This window comes from Pteropus medius, unplaced genomic scaffold (assembly GCF_902729225.1).
Source record: "Pteropus medius unplaced genomic scaffold, Ma_sr-lr_union100, whole genome shotgun sequence".
NCBI lineage: Eukaryota > Metazoa > Chordata > Mammalia > Chiroptera > Pteropodidae > Pteropus > Pteropus medius.
The window spans coordinates 9,123,284-9,148,709 of NW_024352786.1; the positions used below are offsets into that span (position 1 = coordinate 9,123,284).

Here is a 25,426-nt window from a genome sequence, read left to right on the forward strand (position 1 = left end):
GTCAAGTTGGAACTCTTTGTCAGATGAAACTTATGGCCCATTAAATGAAAAAGTCAGTACAGGTATTCCCGACTTTCAAAAGTTCACAATACACCACCTCACTCTTATGAAAGACCTACATTAGAACCTATTTTTAGCAGAAAGAAATCTAAAGAGGATTTTCATTTTTACAAAAAAAAGACAAAAATTGAAAATAGCTTTGAGTATTTGCTTGGCAGCAAGCCATTACAGAGGCAGTAAGTAGCACCAGAGTGGCTCCTTCTCCAGGAACTACACTCAGCATCTCAGCTCAAGCTGCCAGAGCTTTGAATTGTGTCTGTGAGCATCTGTGCTTTATCTTGATTTATTTACACATTCCTGCTTTTATCATATGTTAGTGTTATTTTAGGGGTTTTTTTTTTTTTTGGTATAATTTGGTTGTAATTTTTTGGGTCTGAGAATACTAAATTTTTTTCCCATACAAATGAATAGTGAATAGTAATTGCTTCTTTGCTTTACTTTATTTCAGCTTCTGAACGGTTTCATAGGAATGCTTTAATTTCAGATAGTGGGGGAATGCAGTAATTGTAAAAAAAATGATATTTACATATCATTAAAGATTTTATTTTAACTTAAACACATAAATGGACATTCATTCACAAATCTTCTCATATAGAGTTAATGCCAGATATCTGACATGGGCCTCCTACAGAGTTTGGGTCCTCTTTCTTGTATATGTCATGCCCACAATGGTCTATCATCTATGATTTCCACTTATGGTTTTTATACATGGAGAAAGAACTTAAAAGCACTTCTGAAAGAACATGAATACAGAATCCATTAGATCACGGTGGTCTGTCCACCGTGAGATAAAAAGCTTGTGCCAGATATAAATTAATGCACTACTTCTTTCAAGAAAAAAAGTCTTACCATGAAAAAAATGTCAGCTGAACTAAACAGTGTGCTCAGTGATGTAGTTAATTTGTATTCTGGTGTGAGCTCCTTATTTCTTTGAGAACTGCTAATAGTCTAACGATCAGTTAGCTGGCCCATGGATTTTGACACTGAGAGGCACTGCTTTAGACTTTGATGATTTCCCCCTACCCACCCACATCTTTTACAGTTATCCATCTTTTCTCCAATTTGATAGCAAATTTGTTAATAACTCATTTATATTGAGATGTTCCAAAGCATTCAACTTAATTTTCAAGGAAATAATCCTCTTTTCTTTATACTCTCATTAATTTACATGTTTACCAGTTATAATTACTATACTAAGTTTTATAATTACTATAACAAGCATACCTGTTAAAGACAGGTTTCTGAATAAACGAAACTTTTGGTAAGTACCCAACTCAACAGGTAAGCACAGAGGTGCATGTCTACTACAGAGCAGCCTACATAGTCATGAGCATTCAGTTGGCTTTTGGGATCAGTAAGTATATTTTACAGAGGGAAGAGAGTATATTCAGTTAAAGCCACAAGTGAGTTCAGAGGTAGTTGGTTGAGGGTGCTTATGCTCTTAATTTCCCACATTATCACTTATTAAAGGTAGCCTAAGTGGTAGAGCAGAAAGAGCCTGAGTCAACAGCTAAATGGCTCACCAGCTCACTCTATAATTTGGGCAAATCATTTCACTTTCTTGATCTTTAGTTTACTCTTCAGTAAAATGGGATTTAAGAATGTAACATGTGCAAGTATTGACTAAAGATCTGGATTTGCAACAGCACCTACTATTTTCTAAGAGCCTAAATGTACAAGATAATATGTGAAATACTGTACATTGAGGCATTTAGTTGTAACAAAAACTCTGGCAAACAGGGGTCGTCCCGCCCCCACTTATAGATAAGGACAATGAAGTGAAATGAGGTTACATATATCTAGTGAGTAAGCAGAGTTCTATATGAATCCAGGACTGACTCTAAAGACAATATATTTTCAAGTATACCACACTGCTTCCTGCTTTCAAAATGTTCTCATTTGCAACTCACAACTACCTTGTGAGAAGGAAGGATAGGTATTTACCCCCATTGTCTGAATCAGGAAGCACATTCAGAGTATAGTTGATTTGTACAAGGATAGATATCTGGGAGAGAGTAGTAGAGCAGATTTAAATTCTTTACCAATAAGATCTGACCAAACTTAAAACAAATAAGGCACTAAAAAAAAAGAAAAAAAACAGAGTAGTTAAGGAACATTACTCCTAATAAAACACTGTTAAGTTTATCATAATTGCAATTAAATGTCAAAACAGCATTTATTCACCAAGTACAAGTGCCTCACAGACTTCTCCCCATTTGGCTCTTCCCTATTTTTGACACTATTTCTAACAGGGCACAGTGCTGACACACATTAACATTAAGAACCTTTTCATCTCTAAACTGCCTGTCGGTACTAATATCTGTAGCAGAGCAAGCAATAGTTTAAAAATCAGCCAAATTATTATTTTATGGCCTTTTTATCTCCAAATTCATCTATAAAAGTTACCACAGCATGATTATAACAAAATATTTACTTTTTTAAAAAGCCCTTGGACTTGATGACAGGTAAAAAAGAAAAATTCCCTTGACACCCACGCCTTAGATTTTGTACATATATGCGGCGGCACAAGGATGAGAACTGTCACACTGTAAAGAGGATGGCAAACCACTGCTCAATTCCCCGTATGGCAGGTGCCGAGACACCCACTGTATTATGTGCCATAAAAAGTAATAGTCTGGATAATCATAATTTTGTTTTTTACTGACCTGAACCAAATCTAGTAAGTGTTTGTCTTCTATGCAGCTTTATGGTGATGGGGGAGGGGGTAATAATCAATCAATACTCTCTGGACATAAATATAATCAAGCAAAACTGCCCGGGTTCTCTGCACACATAATGAGCCAATCAATCACATATCAACTTGATTCTGCGGCAGAACCAATCAGATTTTATAAATTGTATATTTATATTAGACTGAATAGAATAAACTGGGTAAGGAAGGTAGTAAAGGGCAATGTTGGCAATAGGAGAAAAATGTGAAGCACTCTGTTCCTCAACTGCTTGTAATTAGAAATAGTTAATCACTACAAATGTTAATTAAAACAGTTAACCATTAATGAAACTCCTTGGTTTGTCCTAAAACTAGACTTAAAAACAAACAAACAAACAAAAAGTCACTATGTTATATGCTTTAACTCTAACAAAAAGCAAAATGAGGCATACTAGTAAATCGAATGGAGATCAGTGGAGATCCATGGAGGTGAGAATTCCTTAGTGTCAATCCAAGGTTCTTAGGAGGCAGTTCATAGCAGTTCTCCTGATCTCCAGTGGGGATGGAGGTGACAAGTACATTTAGAAGGACAGACTGGTTCAGGCCCCTCCAAAGGACCATGCTGAATCTGTTCAGCAAATTCAAACTCCTGTAGAGCACAGAATTAAGTAGTACTTCTTTCTGCTTATCAGAGAACTCTCTCTCCAAAGAAAGGCAAATATTAAGTAGAAATGAACCAGCCAGCCTCAAGTCTAATCCTTTCTCAGCCACTTTCCACACTACAGCCAAAGTATCCTTCCAAAGTGCAATTCTTGACCACATCATTCTTAAAGCATTTATTTAGTTAGTTAGTTAGTTAGTTCTAGAAGATAAATAAAAGCCAAGGTCTTTAGTATGGAATTAGTGATCCTAACAATCTAGTAGACCTTGCCCGCCTTTCCAATCTTACCTTCCTCTCAACCTCTCATCCGATTTCACTTTTTTCAACATAAAAAGTTAAAACATATTACATTCAAGGAAGCATAATGAATGTTATTGAATACTTCCCAAATAAAAGGACTATGGAAGACACTGTGGATAACACTAACGTGAGTAGAGTTAAAATCTTTCCCCTTTCTGCATTTAACCTTCAGTTAACTCTCTTAGCTCTGATAGAAGTAGACATGCCAACTATGTTACTAGGCAACATTGTTTTTACTATAAAAATGATTAACAAATTTGCATCTGGACTCAGAAGAGCTATAAAAAAACTATAAATGCCCAATAGAAAAGCCAAAGCCATAGCTTTGATCTGCCTGAGTGTGAAGGCTCTTGTAATTGGCATATCCCTTTTGGAGATGCTGGAAGCTAAGTCTATATGGTTGTAGAAGAGATACTGTCTCCTGTGGGACATGAAGTTTTTAAAGCCATGGCAGATGCTGCATCTACCTGATGTGAGCTTCGTCTTCTTGCACTTGCGCTTTCTCTTGAAAGGATGTCTCCCAGATGGCTACGTGAACTGCTTGTCGTGCGGATCACAGCCACTGATGAGGAACACTTGATGGTGCCCTGTTGACAAGCTACGGTTCCTGTCTGATAGCCCTCTGAATAAACAAGCCTATGGTCGTTTTATGAGCCTGAATGTTTGTTTGAACCTAAGAAGATGCATTCTTTTGGTAAGCAACAAGAGTATAAGAACATCTTAGAATGACAGTTCTGATATTCTACAATTTGAACCCAATCCCCTTCCTTTTGCTTGCTCTTTTAGTCCAACATACATCCCTGACAAATCCACCTAACTTCATACACAACTTTTACTCACCTTTCTCTGTTGTTATTCTTTTTCCTGGGGAACCTCCTCTTCCAGGTAACATGTACTACCTCCTCATAGTCCATGCCCTCAGCCGTCTGCTGAGGTGAAGCTACGGATATTTTTATAGCATAGGTAAAGAATGCAAAAGAACTTTCCTAGAGAAGCTAAATACACAGTTTACAGAAAAAGAAAATTTATTGAGAAAAATAGGTTAAGTTGGTGGAGAACTATGGCAGTAGAATGCTAAAGTGTAAAATGTCCAGAGTATCTAGACCAATTTGGATGGTAGAAAAGAGCAGAGAAAGGCAGTATATTAAATATTCTTGTCGTCCTGTATTATTAACCATAGGGAGAAGCCAGGGAGCCCTGTATCAGCATTAAAAGCAGGTGACTTGTAAGAGTTAGACAATTCAGTAATCTGTATGTAGCTAGGGAGAGGGAGAAGGGACAGATGAAAGGATTATAATGGAGATGGCATATGCCTGGGTTCAGGAAGGGGATATTGTTGTTATAAGTAAACACCAATCCTAATTATCCAAATTTTCCTGTCAAACTAGAATATGCAAACTGACATTAATTGTGTAGAACTTCCAATTGGCAACACAGGTCTCTTTAGTCCCAAACTATTAGAACTGCTTCTTTATTACAAAGTTGCCAATTACTCTAACTTGTTATACTTTAGGGCCAACTCCATTATTTCCAAACTCTGATAGTTAACTTGAGAACTAACCAAAAAGTGGCGCTTAGAAAAAATATAGTTCTTCTGTAATTGTTAGAGGTTTTAGTTTTCTTTAAGTGTATGAACTCTTGGGTTAAAACACCCATTTGACAGCAGAGGAAACCAGTCAACACAGTAAAAGAGGAATGACGTATATGTGCAGAAAGAGACACTGGCAAGAAATCATATAGACCGGATGAGGGAAAGCAGCCCCAGCGCCTAACTTTCTGATATTGATACTATTTGCCTCTGAGACTCAGCTGTACTTCCTACCCTTGGAATCTGTGACATAAAGCTAATCCCTCTTCTAACAAAACATTCTTTTTGCATAAGCTACTATAAGTAATATTCTGTAACTTATCACCAAATAATCTCTAAAATCACAAAGCATGGTTAAGGGGAAAGTGTCAGTGTATATATACATAATCATTTTATCATATTAAAAGATTCCGTTAAGTAGATTTAAAGAGAAAGGAAAAGAGGGACAACCTAATTATAACTATTTTCTATTGGGGTTATAAACTTCCCATTCATCTATTTTATCTTCAAAGGCTCTAACACAGTGTCCTGTACACATCACATTTAACAAATGTTTATTGAATGAACATATTAAAAAAAAAATAAGATCCACTTGGTGAAAATAGTATATCTAATTGTAGAGTTTTCAAATGCTTTCATTTCCAATTAATAAAAAATGTTCTTTATAATTCTCATTAGCAAAATTCAATGATTAAACACACATATACATACACAAAGAAATGCTGTTTTCTATTTTCTAAATAGAATACTGAAAAAACATAATTTGGATTTGATTTATTCAGATTTTGTGTTAACTCACAGGACTATAATGCCTGCTTAGTGTAGTGGTCATCAAGACTGTCCACAAACTATTCTACCTCTCCTTGACACAGGATAGAATTGTACTTCCTGCCTCCTTGAAGTCAAGTGTAGTATTTTGACTTGTTTGGCCAATGAAATGGCAGTGGAAGTTAGAAGGTAGGAGCCTTTAAGAGCCAATGTGCAATTCATCACATCTTTTCCCTTGCCCTAAGCACTGTGGAAGCATGTGCTGAGATGGAGCCTCTGACTACCTGAGGCTCCAAATGACTACCTAGAACAGAGTTCTCCTGTTGACCCTAACTGAATGTGTACTGTGACTGAGAAATAAAACTTTGTTGTTTAAAACCACTAAACACGTTACCACAGCATAATTTTATCCTACCTTTCCTCATAGAGTGAAGATACTGACTAGCTCTGGCCCTCATTTATCTTCAAAATGGTAACATTTTGTATAATATTACATCACTGATAGAATACTTTCTTGTAGAAATATCCCTCACGCCCAAACTCTCAAAATCCAAATGTAGGGAGTGAATGAATTCAGATAAACTTTTGGACTAATCCCTCATTCTTTCAACGCTCAGTCACTACTTGCTAGCTGAATCTCAGGAACCAAGCCCATTTGGATAAGGTAATATTTCTTCCTTTCTAAATTCTTGCCATCCCCTCAAAAATGAAACAGTTTAAACTGTAAAAGATTTTTGATTCATTATTTCATTTGCACCCTTAAAGCTGTTCTTCTACTATCTAGTACCCACTAGACTCTTAACATCTATTGAATGAACTGGGTGCTGTCATCATTCTAATCTTACCAATAAGGAAACTGATTAAGAGGGGTTCATAAACTTGCTAGAAACAACCCTGCACATTAGTGGCAGAATCCCACCTTTTCTGGTTCCAAATTCCTTTCCACTACGTACAATGCTTCAGATTCTAGGATGTGATAGTAAATTAATAGTGTTTATGATGAAAAGAACAGGTTAATCATATTTTTATACCTGAGACTAACTGAAGTCATTCTTTAAGGAATTCTGTTTGCCTACACATAGTCTAATTCAAGATCCTGAGTACCCTAAAGTACAAAATAGGAAGAAGTTCTAGAGATCATTTGGTCCAACGGGCAACTTGCGGAATGATGAACTATGAAAGAATTCAGGGGGAAAGTAGCATTTACCTTTGATATATAGTACATTAAAATTCTGACTTTTAGATTATCTTCACTTTGATTCTTACCAAATTGGCTAACCTCAAACTCTTTGCTTTCCAATTTTTATTAAATCTCAGTTGTAAGAAATAGTCATGAATAACTGCCTGAAGGATAGGCAATCCATCTATTTCTACAGATTCAGTGGTTCTCAATTTGTATTCTCCAAATAAACTTGGAAAATATCACAAAATATATCCCCCTTTAAAAAAGTAAACTTGGACATTAGCCAAGAAATTGAGTTTAAAAACTATTGAAACCTGTCTTATCCAGCTAACTCAAACTTATTTAAGCTCAGAATCTTACTTCAAGAAATAAACTACTGACTTCTCATTTCTTAGGACAGTTTAGGAAATACTGTTCTAGGTAATTTTAAATGTTATAAATTGATCAGATTAAGCCTTCAGAGAACTTATCTTTAGAGTTTTATTACCATATATTGAAAAACACTGTTGTCCAAAATTCATTATTTTCTGTAGGGATATTTTAAAGATGTCAACTGCATCGTACAATATCCCTTTTTACTTGGGCTCATGAGAAAACGTTCCTCTAAACCCTTCTTACTAGAAAATGCCTTGCTTAGGCAGAAGTGGTCTGTATTTATCTTGGACTTGGAAACACAATCTCAATCAATCAATCAATCTCTCTCTCTCTCTTTCCCCCTTCCTCCCTCCCTCCCTCCCTTTCTCTTTCCCCTTAAGCCCCCGCTCTTTCTGCTAGAAAGACCAGAGTAAAACCTGTGACACAGATCTACTTATACAGTATGCACTTAGTATTATCTTTTCCAGTAACTCTGTATTCTTTATTTCCTACTAGGCCTCAATTTTCTCATTTAGTTTTGTATTAGATACTATATGGACACTAAGTTGCTTCAAATTAGTTTCACAACTATTTATTGTACATATTAAGACCTATCTTACAATTTCATACCGATTTCTCCCTACCTGCCCCATTACCCCCAAAATATCAGTGTATTCACCTTTGGGTAAAGGTTTTCACATAGTTACAGCAAGCCAATACAACATACACATTCACAATATGATCAAATCCACAAATGCTTAAAACCAGAAAAAAGTCATTGTTTTTTATCCAGTGGTCTAATAACCAAAAAGACTTATTAAACTGTTTTCTAAACAGGAGAATGAACATTCACTGGAAACCAGTTGCTGCGGGCACTTTACTAATACACAAAGTTTTATTTTTTAAAAAAGATCATTTGCATATACGTAGCAAGAACTGGTATCACTGGTTGGCTGGGGGCGCAGGATTGGGCGGAGGGTAGGGGGATAATTTGTATAGATTATCTCTTTGGTACCTTTTGAATTGTGAACGCATCAAGTATTCAAATATATTTTTTAAAAAAATCAAACGGGACAATAATAAAGGTGGCAGTAATGCTTTACTCTTTGATACAGCAAACTTCCTTCCTAAGCTTTTGATCCCCAAAGTATGCACTGCAATGCCTAAAAGAAAGTTTCAACGAGGCACGCCCGTTTTTATAGAAATAAAGTGCCTTTCTGATTTCTCCGCACTCCGAGTGAAGCAATTACTTAATATTGAAACTTAGATTATGATAGTCTGCGAGTAACAATGAAAAAAAAATTCCGAAATGCTTTCCAGTTTGTTTTATTAATGTAACTGTACCGGGACGACCAATGATTCTGGACAGCAGGCCAGCCACAAACGCCGCGTCCAGAACTTTGCACAACTCTAGGGCGGCCCAGGCGCCTCTCTAAGGCTCTCGGCTGCGCGGCGGGGAGGCAGGACCCGTGTTCGAGCCCCGAACGCGGCGTGGGGACCTCCCGCCTGGCCCACCCCTCGAGACAGATGTTCCGGGGCCGCCTCCCGAAGGGCGCCGCGGGACTCGGGCCGCCAAGGCCCGGCAGGAGGGTCGCGTGGGGGCGGGGAGCGGGCCGCGTCGCGTGGCCAATCCGCCGCGGCCCCCTCCCCGACGCCGAGGAGGAAGTCGCACTTACCGCGTCGGGCTCCTGAGGCGGCCGGGGGTCACCGTGGGGCTGCACGGCCGGGCGAGAAGAGGGGGGCCGGCGGGGGACGGGGGGCGGCGGGCCGAGGAGAGGGATGCTCGGCCCGTCGGACGCCCCCAGCCCCTTCCCGGCAGCCTCACCCCCGGCGTCCGCCGGCCCGGGACGGGCCACTCCCCCTCCGTCAGGCTGCACCAAGTCTGGGGGTGAAAAACAGGTCAGGAAATCCCGGAGGGGGCGAGCGGGTGAGTGGAGGTCGCGGACCCGCTCGCCCGTCAGTCCCGGCGCGGCGCGAGCGGCTCCCCGCCCCGCCCCCGCCCGCCAGTCCCCGCCCCCGCCCGCCAGGCTCCGCCCCCTCCTCGCGGGCCGCGGGCCGCGGGTCGCGGGCCGCGGGCCCCGTGAGACCGCCACCGCCTCCGAGTTGGCGGTTTCTCTTCCCCCATGCGCGGCGCCGGCGGACTGCCCAGGCCTGGGCAGTAAGAGGAGGAAGGGGTGCGGGCTGCGGTTCGGGCAGCTCCTTGGGGGAGGGGAACGTCAACCTGGCCTGGGGAGGGGCCAAGATTTTTTGTTGTTCCCCGCCCCTTGAAACTGGGATATGGGGAATTCCTGGGGGTGGAAGTTTAGGAAGAGGTCCCTCTGCAGGGCTGGAAGGCGATCAGACAGCAGGCTTTGGTTTCGATTACTTGGTGAACCTGTCTATATCGTTCTAGAGCTTTGGGGAAACTCACCAAGAGTTCTCTTTTCCAGCGCTTGCAACAGTCTGATAACTATTGTGCTCCAGATATGGGTTTGTGTCATAGCAATTATGCTCCTCAACATTGGCCATAATCATCATTTTCCAATAGTGGAGTAATAGGAATTCGACAAAAGTAGATTCCTTACTCATCCCTCTAGTCTAGCCAATGTGTATTAAACTACCAAGTGCTAAGAATAACAATAATTTACTCAGCGCCTATATGCTAAACACAAATCTAAAGCACTTTACATGTGTTAACGCATAATCAGAGCAAAATAGCTAAGGTCTCTGCCCCCATGGAGCTCATGGTGGCAATGAGAAGACAAGAGTTACCTTAGTTTGTCTCAAAGTGCTGTGTAAATGAAATGTCCACTTGCCCTTGCCTCTTCAAGTAATGCATGTGTTGTTTACTTGAAGATTCGGTGTTTGCTACTCTGAGCTAGGATAGGAGTATGCTTTCTGAAAGGGTTAAATGTGGTCCTACACCCCCAACCCCCGAAATACCCTTTGCTCGGTTCATTTTCAGTATGTCTCCATGACGAAAATCCAATGCAAGCAAGTGGTCTGGAAGACTGATGAATAAAGTCATCAACAATAATAACATAACCAACTTGGGGCAGTAACCTGGAGTTGCTGGGAGATCTATTTAGGGATCTATTTTGTACACTCCCACTGGGGGAAGTGGTTAGAAAAGGCAATATAATGTAAAACAATGAAGCATTGACATGGACTGCTTGTTCAAAGGAAAGCGGAAGGGCTAATTTAAAACTGTCACAATCAGGAAGGAGATACATCACAAAATCTACCATGGAGGGCTCCAACCACAAAGCACAGGATATATTTTTTTATCAGAGCCACTTCGAAGAGACTCCCCATTCCACCTTTGCAATCACCATCTACTTGCATAAAGAAAAATTACTTCATTAGTATTGTGTGTAAGTACAAAAGACAGCTGTGTAAAACCGTAGCCTGAATTTTTGGAATTTGGTACTATTTTTCAGCCCTCGCTTGATTTTCAGTGTTAACTTTTGTGCATGTTAAGAGCAAATGACATTCTTCTCATAGTCCTTCCCCCCACCCAATTTGTTGTTCAGTTTTGGGATTTTAATTGGGTCGTTTTCTTTTGGGTTTATAGCGAGAAAGACTAGAAAATTGCAATCAAACCAGATTACAATTGCAATAAAACATGAATCCTTTTATTTTTCACTTTAAATGTATTGTTTGTACTGTCCTGAAATTTATTCTCTTTAATTTACCAATCAGTATTTTCAGTTTATTTGCTCCATCACCTAAATAAAAGCAAGTCAAATAAAACATCCCTCGTGATCTGGCACCTTGCTGCTGGCCTCAGCTTCTACCTTGCTTGCTCTCAGGCTGTTCCTCACACTGGACTCTTTTTTCTTCTGCCGATACGCCAAGAAATACTTGTCTGTGGAGCTTTTGCATGTCCCTCCGTCTGGAAGGCTCTTAGCTACTCACACAGCTGTCTTTCTTTTCCTTCACTTCACCCTTCCTGACTATCCTATGTTAACCTGCAAACCCCTGACCTCCCCCTGCTGCCCCATTTCTCAGCACTTAGCACCACCTGACATATACATGTTATCTCTCTACTCCCACTGGAATGTTAGTTCCATGAGAGCAGAAACTTGTCTATTACTTACTGTATCTGCCACATAGTATTATATACCCAACAAATATCTTTTGAATGAATGAAGGACTTTACATAGGAAAGATAGCTTGTATTCTTTTTTGTGATGACCAGAGGGCTTTCATACAATTTATCTTATAACTGAGTCATATGAATTAGACATATTAATAAGATCTGAAATAGAGCCATTTTTAAAATTATGATTTGAAATGGCTGTTTTTAGTCTTTCATTCAGGCAATATTAAGGAACAGAATTTGAAGAAGGATTCACAGCTAAGAATTTTTGATGAGATCTTACAACTTGCCCATAAATGGATCCATAGAATCAGAGAGTAATGATGAATCAATAAATTCAGTCAAAGTCTTAATAGTTTCCCCTGAGATGGAATAATATAGCAGTAATAAGAAGTAAAATGAATGAACCTAAAACTTGATTACTCTACAGATAACTTGGTAAGTGGTGCTAATACAATGTCCTTTGTGAGTACGCAAATGATTTTAATTGACAACAATCACTATTGTGAGGTTAATGTTTTCATCTGGTTAAACTGTGGTACTGATAGGTAGCAAGCAGAACTTAATCCTAATGTGTAGATAGATGCCCTCAATAAAGAAATGGTTTGATTTTTTCATTTTCTGCTCTTATTACCAGTTGTGTGTGTCGGGGGGAGGGGAGGATTAAAAGCTTAAATACATAATGTTTAGTATCTATGGTCAAAATCTGGATCACAGAAATGAGATCTCTTTTAGAGGATTTAAGATTACTTGGAACAGTACTGCTGCTATCCATGTTTTGACACGAAACAGCCGTCATTAAAATACAGAGCTTTAAAAGGTGTGAGCAGATCCTCATATCCCTGAAAGAAGAATCGCCAGGTTGGGAGAGACAGGTGGCAAAGTAAACACAATCCAAAATTTGTCTCCTTGAAGTTCACCTGAGATTCTCACTCTGGTTTCTTTTGGTTCCCCAAGGTAACTTGTTCCCTTTTTTAACTTGTTTTTTTTAAAAAAAAAAAATTTACTTGCTTTTCTTCACTACAGCCAAGTTAATCTAGATTTTTTTAAAACGAATGTTACTAAAGTCTAAAGGAGATTAAAGAAATGAAATTATTATGGAAAATATAAGCAACATCCATAACTCCATTCATTTGGTCAGCTACTCTTCTACAGTTTTTATTATTCCAGGAACAAACTTCCATCCCCAAAGGGCAGGCGTAAATTTGCAGGCAATCTGCCTAGTTTCCTTCCCTCTTGGCTCCCTTTCTTACACCACATGATAAGGTCACTTTTCTGTCTTTCGCATGGGAGCCATCAAGCTTGTTTTAATCACAACCAAGGCTAAAAGCCTCATTTGTACTCCTGTTCAATTCTTACTTCTGGTCAGAGGCAAGCGGTATAGTCCTAGTCCAATCACAGAGCTTTGGAGATTGACACAGTGCCCTTTCTTCAAGTGGAACTCTACACATGGAGGAAACGTCTTCACAAGCCCCCTGTTAGGCCACTCTTTTCAATGCCCATAGCATACACAATTATGTCTAAAATAAATTCTGTTCACAGAAACAGGTGACCTAGATCTTAGGAACTGGAATCTTTCCAAAGGCCTTTAGGGAGGCTCCTCTCAGGGATAGGCGCCTGGCAGTGCTTGGCAGCAGGGAGAGCAGAGTCAGGCACTGGCTGCCTGAGGGTTTTTGCTGGAGGATGCTCTAGTTCTGAGAAGGGAGCACTGGGGCCAGGGCAGCCCTGTGGAGAGAGATGCCCTGCCAGCAGCAGGCAAACAGTGGCCTTTGAAGCACAGAGCCACGGTCATGCTTTAGTAGAGGTGGCAAACTTGGCACCTGTCTGAGTCAAGAGGGGCTCTTAGGAGACCTCACTAGCAGTGCTATTCAGTAAACAGACAGAGGGATAAGAAATAACTTGTGTAAAGTCACCCATGAAGTCAGCAGCAGGACCAGGATGGGTCTGTCCACCCACAGTCCAGGGCATATCACCATATTACACGCGGCCTTGTCAACCCAGTCCTGAGCAGAGACCTAATAATGCCGTCCTCCAAAAGTCTGCTTGGCACCACCCACGGAAGAGCTGTGGCCTCTGGCAGGCAGGGCAGCGGTCCCCCAACTCATGGGCTGTGAATGGGAGGGCCCTGGGCCTCAAGGGAGTTGCCCCACATCCCTACCTGCAGCCTACAACCATTCAGTGAGGCCCAGTGAGGCTTGGGCTCATGCTGTGTGCTTACTGATCATGATGGGGGGAGGGGTTGACCTCAGCTTCTAGGGGACTGTCACTGTGGAGGCCAAAATGACATAACTGAGATAAGGTGAATAAGTGACAAATTAAACCAACTTTTTACAAAACAAAGCAACAAACAACAACAACGACGATGATGACGAGGAAACCGCCCTACATGGTACTGCAACATGGTAAAGGAGTGTGCGTGCTCTTGTGGGCCTGTCTCCACCCACCCATTTATAAGCAGGCCTCCTATTACAAGGCCACACTCTCTGACTGGCAAAAGCGATCTTCTGTAAAATGAATTTAAACACTTCCTGCCAGTCTCCCTAAACTTTCTTGAATACAAACTTAATTCTGTTCACACCCCCAGGACCCAACTTAACGCACTTCAGTGCCTCTCTGTTGCCTTCGCGGTAAAGTTCGAACGTCTTAGCATGGTCATAGATCCTTTACAATCTGACCCCTCTCTACCTCTCCTGGCCTGTGCCCATCTGGGACAATTGAATCATTTCTGTCATAGTTATTCCTTTAAATATGTTTCCTCCATCTGGACAGCCCTGCCTTTCCAATCTTTGCTTGTGTAAGTCCCTCAAGATTCAACTCAAGTGTCACTTCCTCTGGCAATCTTTATCCTGAAATTTCCAGGCTAAGCATGTTCCTCTTCTGAGTTCCTGTAGTACCCTCCATGCCCCTCTATTGTAGCAGGTAGTTGATAGGCTGCGAACTTTGGCTAACCTGTCTGTCTCCCTGACCAGCTGAGAGGTCTGTGATGGCAGGCTCATCAATATTTGTTGAATGAATGAATGAATGAAAAATCATCCCTCACGTATAAAGCCCTGAGAAATAACAACTGTTAAGTATGGTCATTTTCTGCCGCGAGCATCATAGGGATGAACACAAACTACTTGTATTTATTTCCATGCATTAAAAAAAAAAATTCTGCCAGTATTTCAATGTACTTGCTTTGAAAAAAATGAAAATTGCAAGACCACATATTGATGTTCGTTTTTACAAATTAAAAGATGTTCCAAGACATATCTCCATATCTGATATATTACTTCCTGATTCACTAACAGATAAGAACCATTCAATCTGGCTTTCATTTTAATGTTCTCAGAAAATGTTTATTACCATTCTATAAAGTTAAGCACTCAAGTTTGTTATTCTACTGATAGTTTTCTTTATTGAATACCCATTCAGTAACATTTTCCAAGTGTTATGAAGAGACCTATGAAGACACAGTGCTACTTGTTATGGGGGAGAGAAAAAACAAAGATGAATCAGACCGATATGTAAACTGAAAAGTTATTATCAATCATTATACTTCTTCTTCCTCCTCCATTTTGTTCATCTTTTCAAAAGCACACATCCCTCTGTGTTCACACTTGCATTCTATATTCAGTGACTATACTTAGCGCAGAATTGTTGAGGAAAGATTCTGGCTGAGTAACAAGCAGCTGACCTGAGATAGAAAAACAATGGATGAATACGAGGCGGCATGTACCATACACATTCGAAGACATTCAGTCAATGGTTTAAGCAGTAAAGAGAAAGGAAAACAAGCATTTAATTCTCCTCCCCTCTACCCCCAAGAAAATCAAGAAACAGTGTTCCTTATAGATTACTGCGTAAAGAGACAAAAAAGCAAAATTGAAACATTCTTCATGATGCTAACATATAACAACCTTTGACTCTTTGGGAAATTGAGTAAAATCAGTTGCTGAGTCTGAAAGCATTAGGTCCAATAGGTCCAGTATCAGATAAAAAGAACTGGCTGCAACAAGAGGGCTCTTCTGAATCTAAGTAATATTATTTCTTGATTTTCTTGGGGATGTAAGAGAGGAGAATGGCATGCATTCATAATTTGATATTGAAATGCCTTCTTGTTGCAGCCAGTTCTTTTTATCTGAGGCTGGACCTATATGGCACTGAATACTTTCAGAATGAGCAATTGATTTTACTCAATTTCATAGAATCAGGTTGTTAAACTCTAGGAGCACAAAGAATGTTTTGATTGTGCTTTTCTGTCTATATATAGAATTAACATGATGATGCATTTTCATGTCAAATTACTTGTCAGAAGCTTTGTTCCCAGCGACTGAAGTGCTACAGTGGTCCTAGGAGTCCATTCTGGGTGGTTTCCCTTGTTGGCCCCCTCCCTCACCACCAGCACTTCCTTATCTTTGAGTAACTTGGCTGGGAAGACAAGCCTGCTTCATATTCCTTTCAAGGAAAGTAGTTCCAATGGATTCTTTCCTGCATGGTCTGCTATCTCAGTGTAGTGGGTTTTGTTAGTGAAAACAGACTCTGCCCTTCTTGCCCCAGTTGATCAGGTAGTGACAGTGTAGGTAGAGCAGCCATGCATTTGCTGCTTAGGAGAAGGCTAGTGTGTGAACTCTGCGCAGACAATGTCCTGAGCACAGTGGTGGCAGATTAAACCAGATGTTCCCCAGAGGGGAGGTAAACAAAGAGAAAGCAGCTCAGTGAACCATAGTCTGTGGTCTGAGCAATGCCGAGCAACTTTTCTGGTTCACCGAAGGGCTGGCTGTATTTCCCAGGTTGGCCTGGCTGACTTGGCTGCTAAAAGGGTGACCCTCTGTGTGCCCTCATGCCCTGGATTTCTTTGCAACACTCTCACCACAGCAACGGAAGGAAAGCAGGGACAACGCCATGTTCTCCAGCTGGCCTGACCTGAGGCTCTTTCTGGAATTTTCTTCAATTAAGTTCAAGCTCTGTCCAGATGCCCAGCCTCGGAAACAACATCCCAGCCCCTTTCTCAATCATCTCTGTTTTTAAAACAGGAAAAAAGCCTGTGCAGAGAGAGAAGAGAAAGAGAGAGAGAGAGAGAGAGAGAGAGAGAGAGAGAGCGCGCGAGAATGAATGAGAGAGAATGTTTATTGAATTATAATTTACCTCCAGGAAAATCCATTCATTTTAGTGCACAGTTTTAGAGCTTTGACTGAGGCTTATATCACCAAGATATAATCAAGATGTAAAACATTTCCATCACCTTAAAAACTCCCTCATGCCCTTCTGTAGTCAATCCCTCCCTACCACCAGGCCCTGGCAATCACTACTGTGTTTTCTGTCCCTGTAGTTTTGCCTTTTCCCTGGTGGAATGATACAAGGCCGTCTTTAACATCCTTATTTAAAACAACAACTCTCTGTAACCGCATCATTTTTTGCCTTATTTTTTTTTTTCAGAACACTTAATATTATCTGAAAATAAGCTATTGTCATTATTTGATTCTTGTCTGTCACTGAAATGTACACTCTCACTAGAATGTGAGTGCAGGGACTTTGCTTCATTTGCTACTTCATCTCCAGGGTTCAGAACACTGCCTATTCAGTAAATATTTGTAGAACAAGCTACAAAATGAATGAGGACATTGGAAATTCCCCAAATCCTCTCCACATGTCGGCAGACCTCGGAAACAAGAGATGATTTCCCCCCACAAAATGTGTTTGTTAATCCAAGCATCACCGTGCTGCCAAAGTAGATGATTTTTCTGCAAGTAACACAATTAAAAGTTATTAGGCTGATTCAGGTTATGAATTGTCTTTTAAAGTCACTTTCTGGATGATTAAGTTACCTAGACTAGAACTGTTCTTAAGTGAGTCAAATGGAAATAATGATAGTAACTATTTCCTAGGGTTGTTTTGAGGATTAAAAGACTTAATGTAAATGAAGTGTTCAGCTCAGTGGTTGTCAACTGGGAGCTATTCTGCCCCCACAGGAACATCTAGTTATCTCTGGAGACATATTGTTTTGTTGCTGCTGGCGTCTGCTGCTAAACATCCTACAATGCACAGGACAGCCCCCTAGAAACAAAGAATTATCTAGACCAAAATGTCAGTAATTATCTAGGCCACCTGTGAGATACCCTGAGTTAGAACAGTGTCTGGCACATAGTAAGGGCTATATTTGTATTTGCCATTATTATTTTATAAGCGACTTTTCTTGTCAAATGTTATCACACATTTTGAGGATGGAGTCTCAGTCAGACTTTGAGTTCCAAGCCTAGGTTTACCCTTTACGAACTATGTCATTACTTGACTTCTCTATGCTTCACATTTTTTGCCTATAAAATTGGAATAACAATAGTAACTCCCTCAGAGAGTTGATGGGGGATTGAATAAAATAATCCATATGAAACATTCAATACTGTGCAGTAGCACATAGTAAATGTTCAATAATGTCATCCATCATTGCTGTTGTTATCCCCCAAAAGATCTCTCCATAGGATATAGTGAAGGGGCTGGGGCTAGTTTCAATAAGAAAAAAAAAAAGAAGAAAATACATTGCTCATATAAAGTATATATGACAAGTTTCATATAATAGGAGATCACTACATAGAAGTTAAATACAACCATCATTTTAAGGCTGCTTACTTATTATCTCTTAAAAGTGCATTCCTCTTGCTTTCCTGGTAGAGCAGCTCCTAGAAATGAAGGATTTTTTAATTTTAAAAATTCAGTCAAGACTTTTAGTCTTGATTAGAAATATAGATACATTAAAGTATTATGAGAACCTGAATCTGAAATATGAAATACAAGACTTAGGAACGTTAAAACTAATGCACTAATGCAATAGTAACGACCCCTGTGTTTTAGATTTATTAATCTCTCATTTCTTTATTGAGGTCGGAAGGAGAAACCCATAGTGGGTGAGTAATTGCGGATTTGTAGCCATTCTCCATTTAGAATCTAATATTTGTGAAGGTGCTCTGGAAATTGTAAAACAGAACTATGCAAATGTGGACCGTTACCATTATTATCAACTCTAACAAGTTATTAGAGGATCAGGTGTTCCCATTTTAGGGAGATGGCCAGGCTTCCCACTTTGTTAGTATGCATTCCAGACACCGAAAATCAGACTGCAAGTAAAATTTGCATTTTAAAATAAACGACTTGGTAAAGTGTGAATTATTTGGTATAATATAAATACAGTGAGGAAGAACTGTATTTCTCAGCGTAAATTTCTCAGCGCAAGTACATAATCTAACATATTTTACATTCTGTCATATAATATTTGGGGAGGATAACCCCACCATACACAAAATGAAATAGGAATAGGACAACCTGGAAAAAACATTTGCAACATACATGGCAAAGGACACATATTCCTTAAGAGAAAAAGGCCTATAAAGCAACAAGGATATGAATGCTCCAATAAAAGACATGAACAGGCAATTCATGAGAGAAGAAATTCAGACTTCCAGCAAATATGAGAAATGTTCAGACTTACTAGCAATCAAAGAAATGCCAATTAAAAAGACAAGTTTTTTTTTTTCCTTTCAAATTGAGAAAGGTTAAAATAATAAAATGACCAGTGTTAGTTTGGTGATATGCGGGCACTCTCATACACTTTTGGTAGAGTGTATGTTGACACAACTTTTCTGGGGGACAGTTTTGTGTGTGTGAATTAACTGCTTCAAAAATCTTTGTACTGTTTGTGCCAGTAATTCTACTCAATCAGACTTATGCAAAAATTTATGTGTATTAATATTCATATCGAGGTATTATATAACAATTTTAAATTACGTAATTGGAGTATGGTTAAATGAATTACGATGTATCTGTGGACCATTAGCAATCAAATGACATCTTTAGAAATAAGTTATAATCTGCAGAGTCTTCATGTTTGGCTGATGGAGAGGCGATGGCACAGAAGTATGAAAGAAAGGAGAGCACAAATGCAAGAAGGCACATCAGAGGAAGAGCACCAGGTATCAAGGAGACCCCTTGCCCACTTCTGAGCTCTGGGGAATTGCCTTGGCTTCCCACAGTTCCTCAGGGTAAATATCCACATTAAATTCTAACAAAGTCACACACTTGATGGTTTAGAGCTTGCTACATCTCTGTCCTTCTTCATTAATAAATCGAAGCCACAAATAGCATTGTTAAAGAAAATGTTTTATACACCACTAGATGCTTGTCTAGGCCAGGCTTATTTGTTTCCAATTATTCTGTTGTTTCAATTCTAGCTTCAAAATTAGAACTAAAAGTTAAATAAAATCAAGAGTTAGCACAATTTATGTTTATTTATTTCTAAGACACTATCGATTTAAGTTGGATGACTCACAGGAAACTGCAGCTTAATAATTAAATTTTAGTGATTGTTGGTGTTTAAAATTAAAATATTTAATGATGTACTTTACACAGCAATTTCAGTTATAAAACATTTTAGTAGATGAATTATGATAGTCGGAAAAAATGAGATATTTTAACTTTTTAATTTTAATCCTTGCCATTGAATCTTGGAGGATTTGACCCAGAGGATATTCAGAACTTGTCATTAGCTATTGTTCTGCTAACACTTTAAGCAGTTAGTAACTGTAGTCAGAATGACAAAAGTATTTACAAAAATTAAATTTAAATATAATAGAACAATTGTGAATGATAAAAGATTCCTGACATACCTGAGAATATATCATAATTTTCTCATGATTTACTAAATCAGAGATGACACAATGGTGTTCTGCATGTGGATTTCAGGCCAGCTGTGAGACACTGATCTCCTATATCCTCAAAGTAGCCAGTAGACTGGTCTCCTGACATCCACCATCTGTACAGTGCCAGAGAAACCAGATGCAGAGCACTTGAGTCAGCCCCTCACCGACAAAGGACCCAGGGAGCTGCTAGGGAAGTTTGTCTTCCAGGTGTTCAAGAACAGGATAAGCAGCTCGAGGTCATATTGGGTGGTAGGGGATGGGAAACGGAGAAGCTGGTCTGCAAGAAATACCACCACAAAGGAAACTCATGAATCAGTAAAATTTGATATGGACAAAAGAATTAATAAATGATCCAAAGCGTTGTTTTTCACAGAAAAGAATAGATACTATTAAAACCAACATCAGTAAAATCAAAATTCGGGTTGAAAAACATAGAAGTGGTTTAACTGCCTTTTAAAGAAAAATTGATCAAGGAATTAAACTGACTTAATAGTGTTATAAAAAGTAAAAACTTTCTTGGTTAATTTCATTTCCATCAATAGGGATGGAATGTTCGTATTCATAAATAAGAGTTAGAATGGCTGAGGGAATCAAAACAGGGTCAAAATAAGAAGTAGAAGGTCCACTGGCTTCGTGACACCTGTAAGATGGAGAAAAATTAAGGACCAGGGACTCCCACCGTTTCCCACCAGCATCTCTACTGAAGACGAGGCTGGATCTGTATTTCAAAATATCTCAGTTCAGTAAGCAGTGCAAGTAATTACTCTCATCAATTCTTCTCTTTGAATGACTCTTGATGTTGTTTATAAAATAAGTCTAATGTTTGAAGCCCTACTCCCATTTTGACTATTCTTAGGCTCAGGTCTTAAAGTCTCTTAACCCATAACTCCCAGCTGTCTATTAAATTGCCACACTCAATTAGAAGGAAAGACAATTAATACATACTCACAGTATATTTACACAATGTATTAAATATATCCCTGCCTCCTACTCCCCACTCATTCATTGTTCCATAAAGCCCAGGGTTGGGTGGGTAAGAACAAGAAATTAGATAAATGAAAACAGATCGGTGGTGGGAGTATAAGAGGGAGTGAGCAGGGAGAAAACGGAGATATCTGGTACCATTTTTTTTAAAAAAACAGGAAACAAGAACAAAGGAATAAAAATATTTGTTTGCACATATTATTTATTCACCAAGAAATTTCCCTACCCTTCATTTATATTCTAAAACAAAGTACTTTATTTCATTGGGATTTTCATAATGAAAGATCTTTCTTTGAAATCAGAACTGAAAATGTGAATTCTGTAACAAGAAGCAGATAGGCATATTGATAATGAGTCTCATTCTACTACTTTTATACAGGGAAGTAAAATAGAACTAAAATTTGACATGTGTCCTTAGTTTATTCTTACATTTTATACTGTTCACTGTCTTCTAGACATACCATTTTCAGAACCCTAGAATCTAGCACAGTGCCTGTCTGGCATTTAAAAGCAGTCAACAATCATTTTAATAAGTGAATGAACAATGTCCATACAACCTGGACACTGCTGACATTCAATCACTTTATATTTGGTGAGTACATTGTGGGTTTATATTTACTCATACATATTGGTAAACTAGGGAAAATAACTTCAAATTTAGAAGATGACAGACCCCTTTGCTTCTTGAGATCATTTCTTTATCTTGTTTAGAAGAGAGTTTGAAAGTGCTTTTTCAAGGATACTTTACTTAATGCCAAGTGCCTCAAAATGAAGAAGTCTCAGTTCAAGACCTCTTTTTTTTTTTTAAGATTTACCCAAAAGGAAGTATGAGGTAAACTGCGTAAACTTAAAGTACTGCAGAAATGAAACTTAAAGCAGGAAGAAACAAGCCATCAATATACTAGATGAGAACACATGCGTCATGTGAATAGAAATGACAAAAACAGCCCTCCTTAAATTACTTTTAGCAATAGTGATCGCATTCATTTTAATTTTGCCGGATTATTTCAAAACACCAAAAGGTGAGTATATAATCATAATTTATCTTCTCTTTTTCTAATTTTAAAAATTATAATAGCTATCAGTTACAGGAAATGTCTTCATTTTGAATACATGCTGCATGTGCCGAAGCTCTATGTCGGCAAAGCTAATAAAATGAGATTACAATTTCAGTTGACTGTTACATAGCACAGCAACCTTATTCACAGTACTTAATTATTATAGCATTCAATAATGAAATGAAAAATGTAAAGAAGTATTTACAATCTGCGGCCTAGATTTCAAAAATTGAGTTTACAATATTCTCATCACATGATTTTGCTCTTTGAAAGAGTTTCCTTCAAAAACATGCTTTTAAATATGCTTTTATAATCTGGAATTATTTTATAAAGAAAATAACACTTATTATGTTAAAAATGCTTGAATTCCCTTCGTCACAACTATTTCACACAATAATTTACTACTGCTTTTTGAAAAAAAATGTATTTTTAAAATACAATTAGAATAAGATGAATGCAAATTTAAGCAGGTGTATGTGTGTGAACATTTGTAACTAAAGAAAAATTGAACAAAGTGAACTGTGGGTATTTCAGAGAATTATGTTATGATTGCTGAAATCTAGGGTAAGAAAATAAATAGATGTAAATTTAAACACTTTTATATGTCAGTAAGAGAATTGAAAACATTAATGTTATTGTTTGGATGTCAATCGTGCTCCCTAATATCTAATAAGAAAAACTAAAAAAATGCTGTATTCTATCATTAAAAAGTTATATGAATTTGATTAAAATTGGGGAAAATCTTATGTTTGATGACTTACTGCAATAATTATTGTTGCATATAAATAATACTAAGTAACCAGATAAAAACATCTTTGCTAATCACATTTGATGACATATTGCAGTGAATACTTAATGTTGCACATACATGATGCTAAATAGCCAGATAAAAATATTTTTGATAAATAAATACCATGACTGTGCAATTTTGTGGGCAATTGAATTTTTCATATATCTCTTTTTTCTGGCATTATGTTGCTTAGATTAAACTATCAAAGCATATATTTTTAATTCTTGATTTCACTGAGTGAAAATATAAAGAAAATAGTTAGAATTGGACTAGAGATAACCCATTTAAAATTATAAGCTATTGTGGGCTGAGAGTAAGTTCATTTAGTTGTTATCTTAGGTAGGTTGCGTAAATATACCTAGCACCTTCAAAAAATCAGGTTGGATCTATTAAAAACTAGATAACCTGCCTAAAAAAGATTTTATAAACTATTTGCTAAATATTGGTTAGTATTTATGAGAACTGCTGACTACCAGCACTGATAATAATTTTGTTCTCTTAGTTTTATAACTGATTATAACCTTCCCCAAACTACCTTTACTGCCACCACAAACTTAAAGTAGCCATTTCTTTTTTCTTGCTTCAAGAACAGTATAGATATTTCCTTGGACTCTTTGTAGTGATGGACTTAGGGAATTTTATTTCAAAGGATCTTCCTTGAGGCCAACAAACGAAAATGTTTGAAAACCACCATCTTATCAGGATGTCATTTAGTGGTAGAAGGAATTTTGCACAGTGCCTTAAACAAAAATTGATTACTGGACAAAATATTTTACACATACAATAGTGGAATAATAATGTATTATACATACAATAGTGTAATGATGCTTTCTATCTTATAATTGTTTATGGATCATCAGGAATAAGTTAATATCATTTCATTTTATACAGTCCTGTATTGATTAAACTAAGGGTACATAATTGTTTTGTTTTTTTTAGTAATTTTTTAAAATTAAATTTATTGGGGTGGCACTGGTTAATAAAATTATATAGGTTTCAAGTGTGCAATTCTATAATACATCATCTCTATACTGCATCATGTGTTCACCACCTAAAGTCAAATCTGTTTGTTACCATATACTTGACAGCCTTTACCCTCTTCTACTTCCTTTTTACCCTCCTTAGTAATTTTTAAATCACAATAATAGTTGCCTTATGACATGAGTTGACTCGTTAACCACTATATTTCACAAAAGAAAATACCTGGTAAAATTACTTAGATTATAAGCTAAGAATGTTCTAGACATGCTAAAATTAATCTTGAGATTTCCTTATATAGTCTCACCCTCCCTATCAGTTCCTTGTGTCTTTTACCCCATTTTTTTCCTATGTTCTATTCACTTTAATTTCTAAGATAAATATTATAAATGACTTTTACTTATAAATTATTCACTGATACACTGTCTTTGACACATCAGATGAATTCAAAAGGAAACTTAATAAGGAATAATGTATTCAAGGAGTTTAATAGATTTGATTTCAAAATAATAAACCCTCTGAAGTCCCAAGTTAAAAATAGAGCACTGTGTTGGATCATTTTCATCAAGAATGTATCTGAGTCTCTGAATAATCATTACTTGGAATATTCAATTATCATAATTACACAGTATAAACTATTCTAACTTTACCAAAGAAGAGGAACTTTAACAGTGTTTGGGAGTTTTAATGAGTTTGCATTGGATTTGCACTGGCAAGAGAGCTTATTCTAATACTTTCAGTTTATTCGAAAGGCAGCTTATTCTAAGATACAGTAATTAATATAATGATTTGATACAATTATATTACATGAAGATAATGGAGATGTAAAAGATAATGGATATTTTTTGATTAAGAGCTTAATGCAATTAAAGGATATGGGTTGCCCCAAACAAGAGACTTTAGCAATCTGCTTTTGCTGGACTTACAGTGTTTAAGAAAGAGGGACCTGGTTAACTCACTTAATTTCAGTGATCTTTTATTTACTTATTCTTTCACTTATGAATAATGTCTTCCTATGCTAGGAACCCAGAGCTAGGAGTTTTCAGTCAGGGGGAAGACTGACTCATAAATAATTAAATATGATATTGTAATTACTAAAACAGCAATGTAAAAATGTAGAATGGGCATTTAAAAGTTGCTCCCAGGCCTGTCTGGGGGAAGATGCTCCTTCCATTTTTGTTGCAAAGAGAAATAACTGTCAGAGTTCTGATGATCACCTAATATTACTTCTTACCTGTTTGACGAAGCATATGCTAAGAAAAGCAATTATTATTGATTTTC

At 37.9% G+C, this 25,426-nt stretch overlaps 2 protein-coding genes across 7 annotated transcripts in view; one reads left to right on the forward strand and one right to left on the reverse strand.

Moving 5' to 3' along the window:
- The window catches only part of KLHL5 (kelch like family member 5), a 64,266-nt gene extending 54,691 nt beyond the window's left edge, over positions 1-9,575 (reverse strand). For 2 of the 3 annotated variants that reach the window (XM_039848893.1, XM_039848892.1), the window contains exon 1: positions 9,262-9,575. The gene's annotated coding sequence lies outside the window, so the exon portion shown is untranslated. The remainder of the gene's footprint in view (positions 1-9,261) is intronic. The other variant, XM_039848894.1, reaches the window with a different exon arrangement.
- Positions 9,576-22,202: 12,627 nt separating this feature from the next.
- The window catches only part of TMEM156 (transmembrane protein 156), a 30,511-nt gene continuing 27,287 nt past the window's right edge, over positions 22,203-25,426 (forward strand). For all 4 annotated transcript variants that reach the window (XM_039848704.1, XM_039848705.1, XM_039848706.1 and 1 more), the window contains exon 1: positions 22,203-22,341. In XM_039848704.1, the coding sequence (XP_039704638.1) occupies positions 22,254-22,341 (88 nt within the window). In that variant the 5' untranslated portion in view covers positions 22,203-22,253. The remainder of the gene's footprint in view (positions 22,342-25,426) is intronic.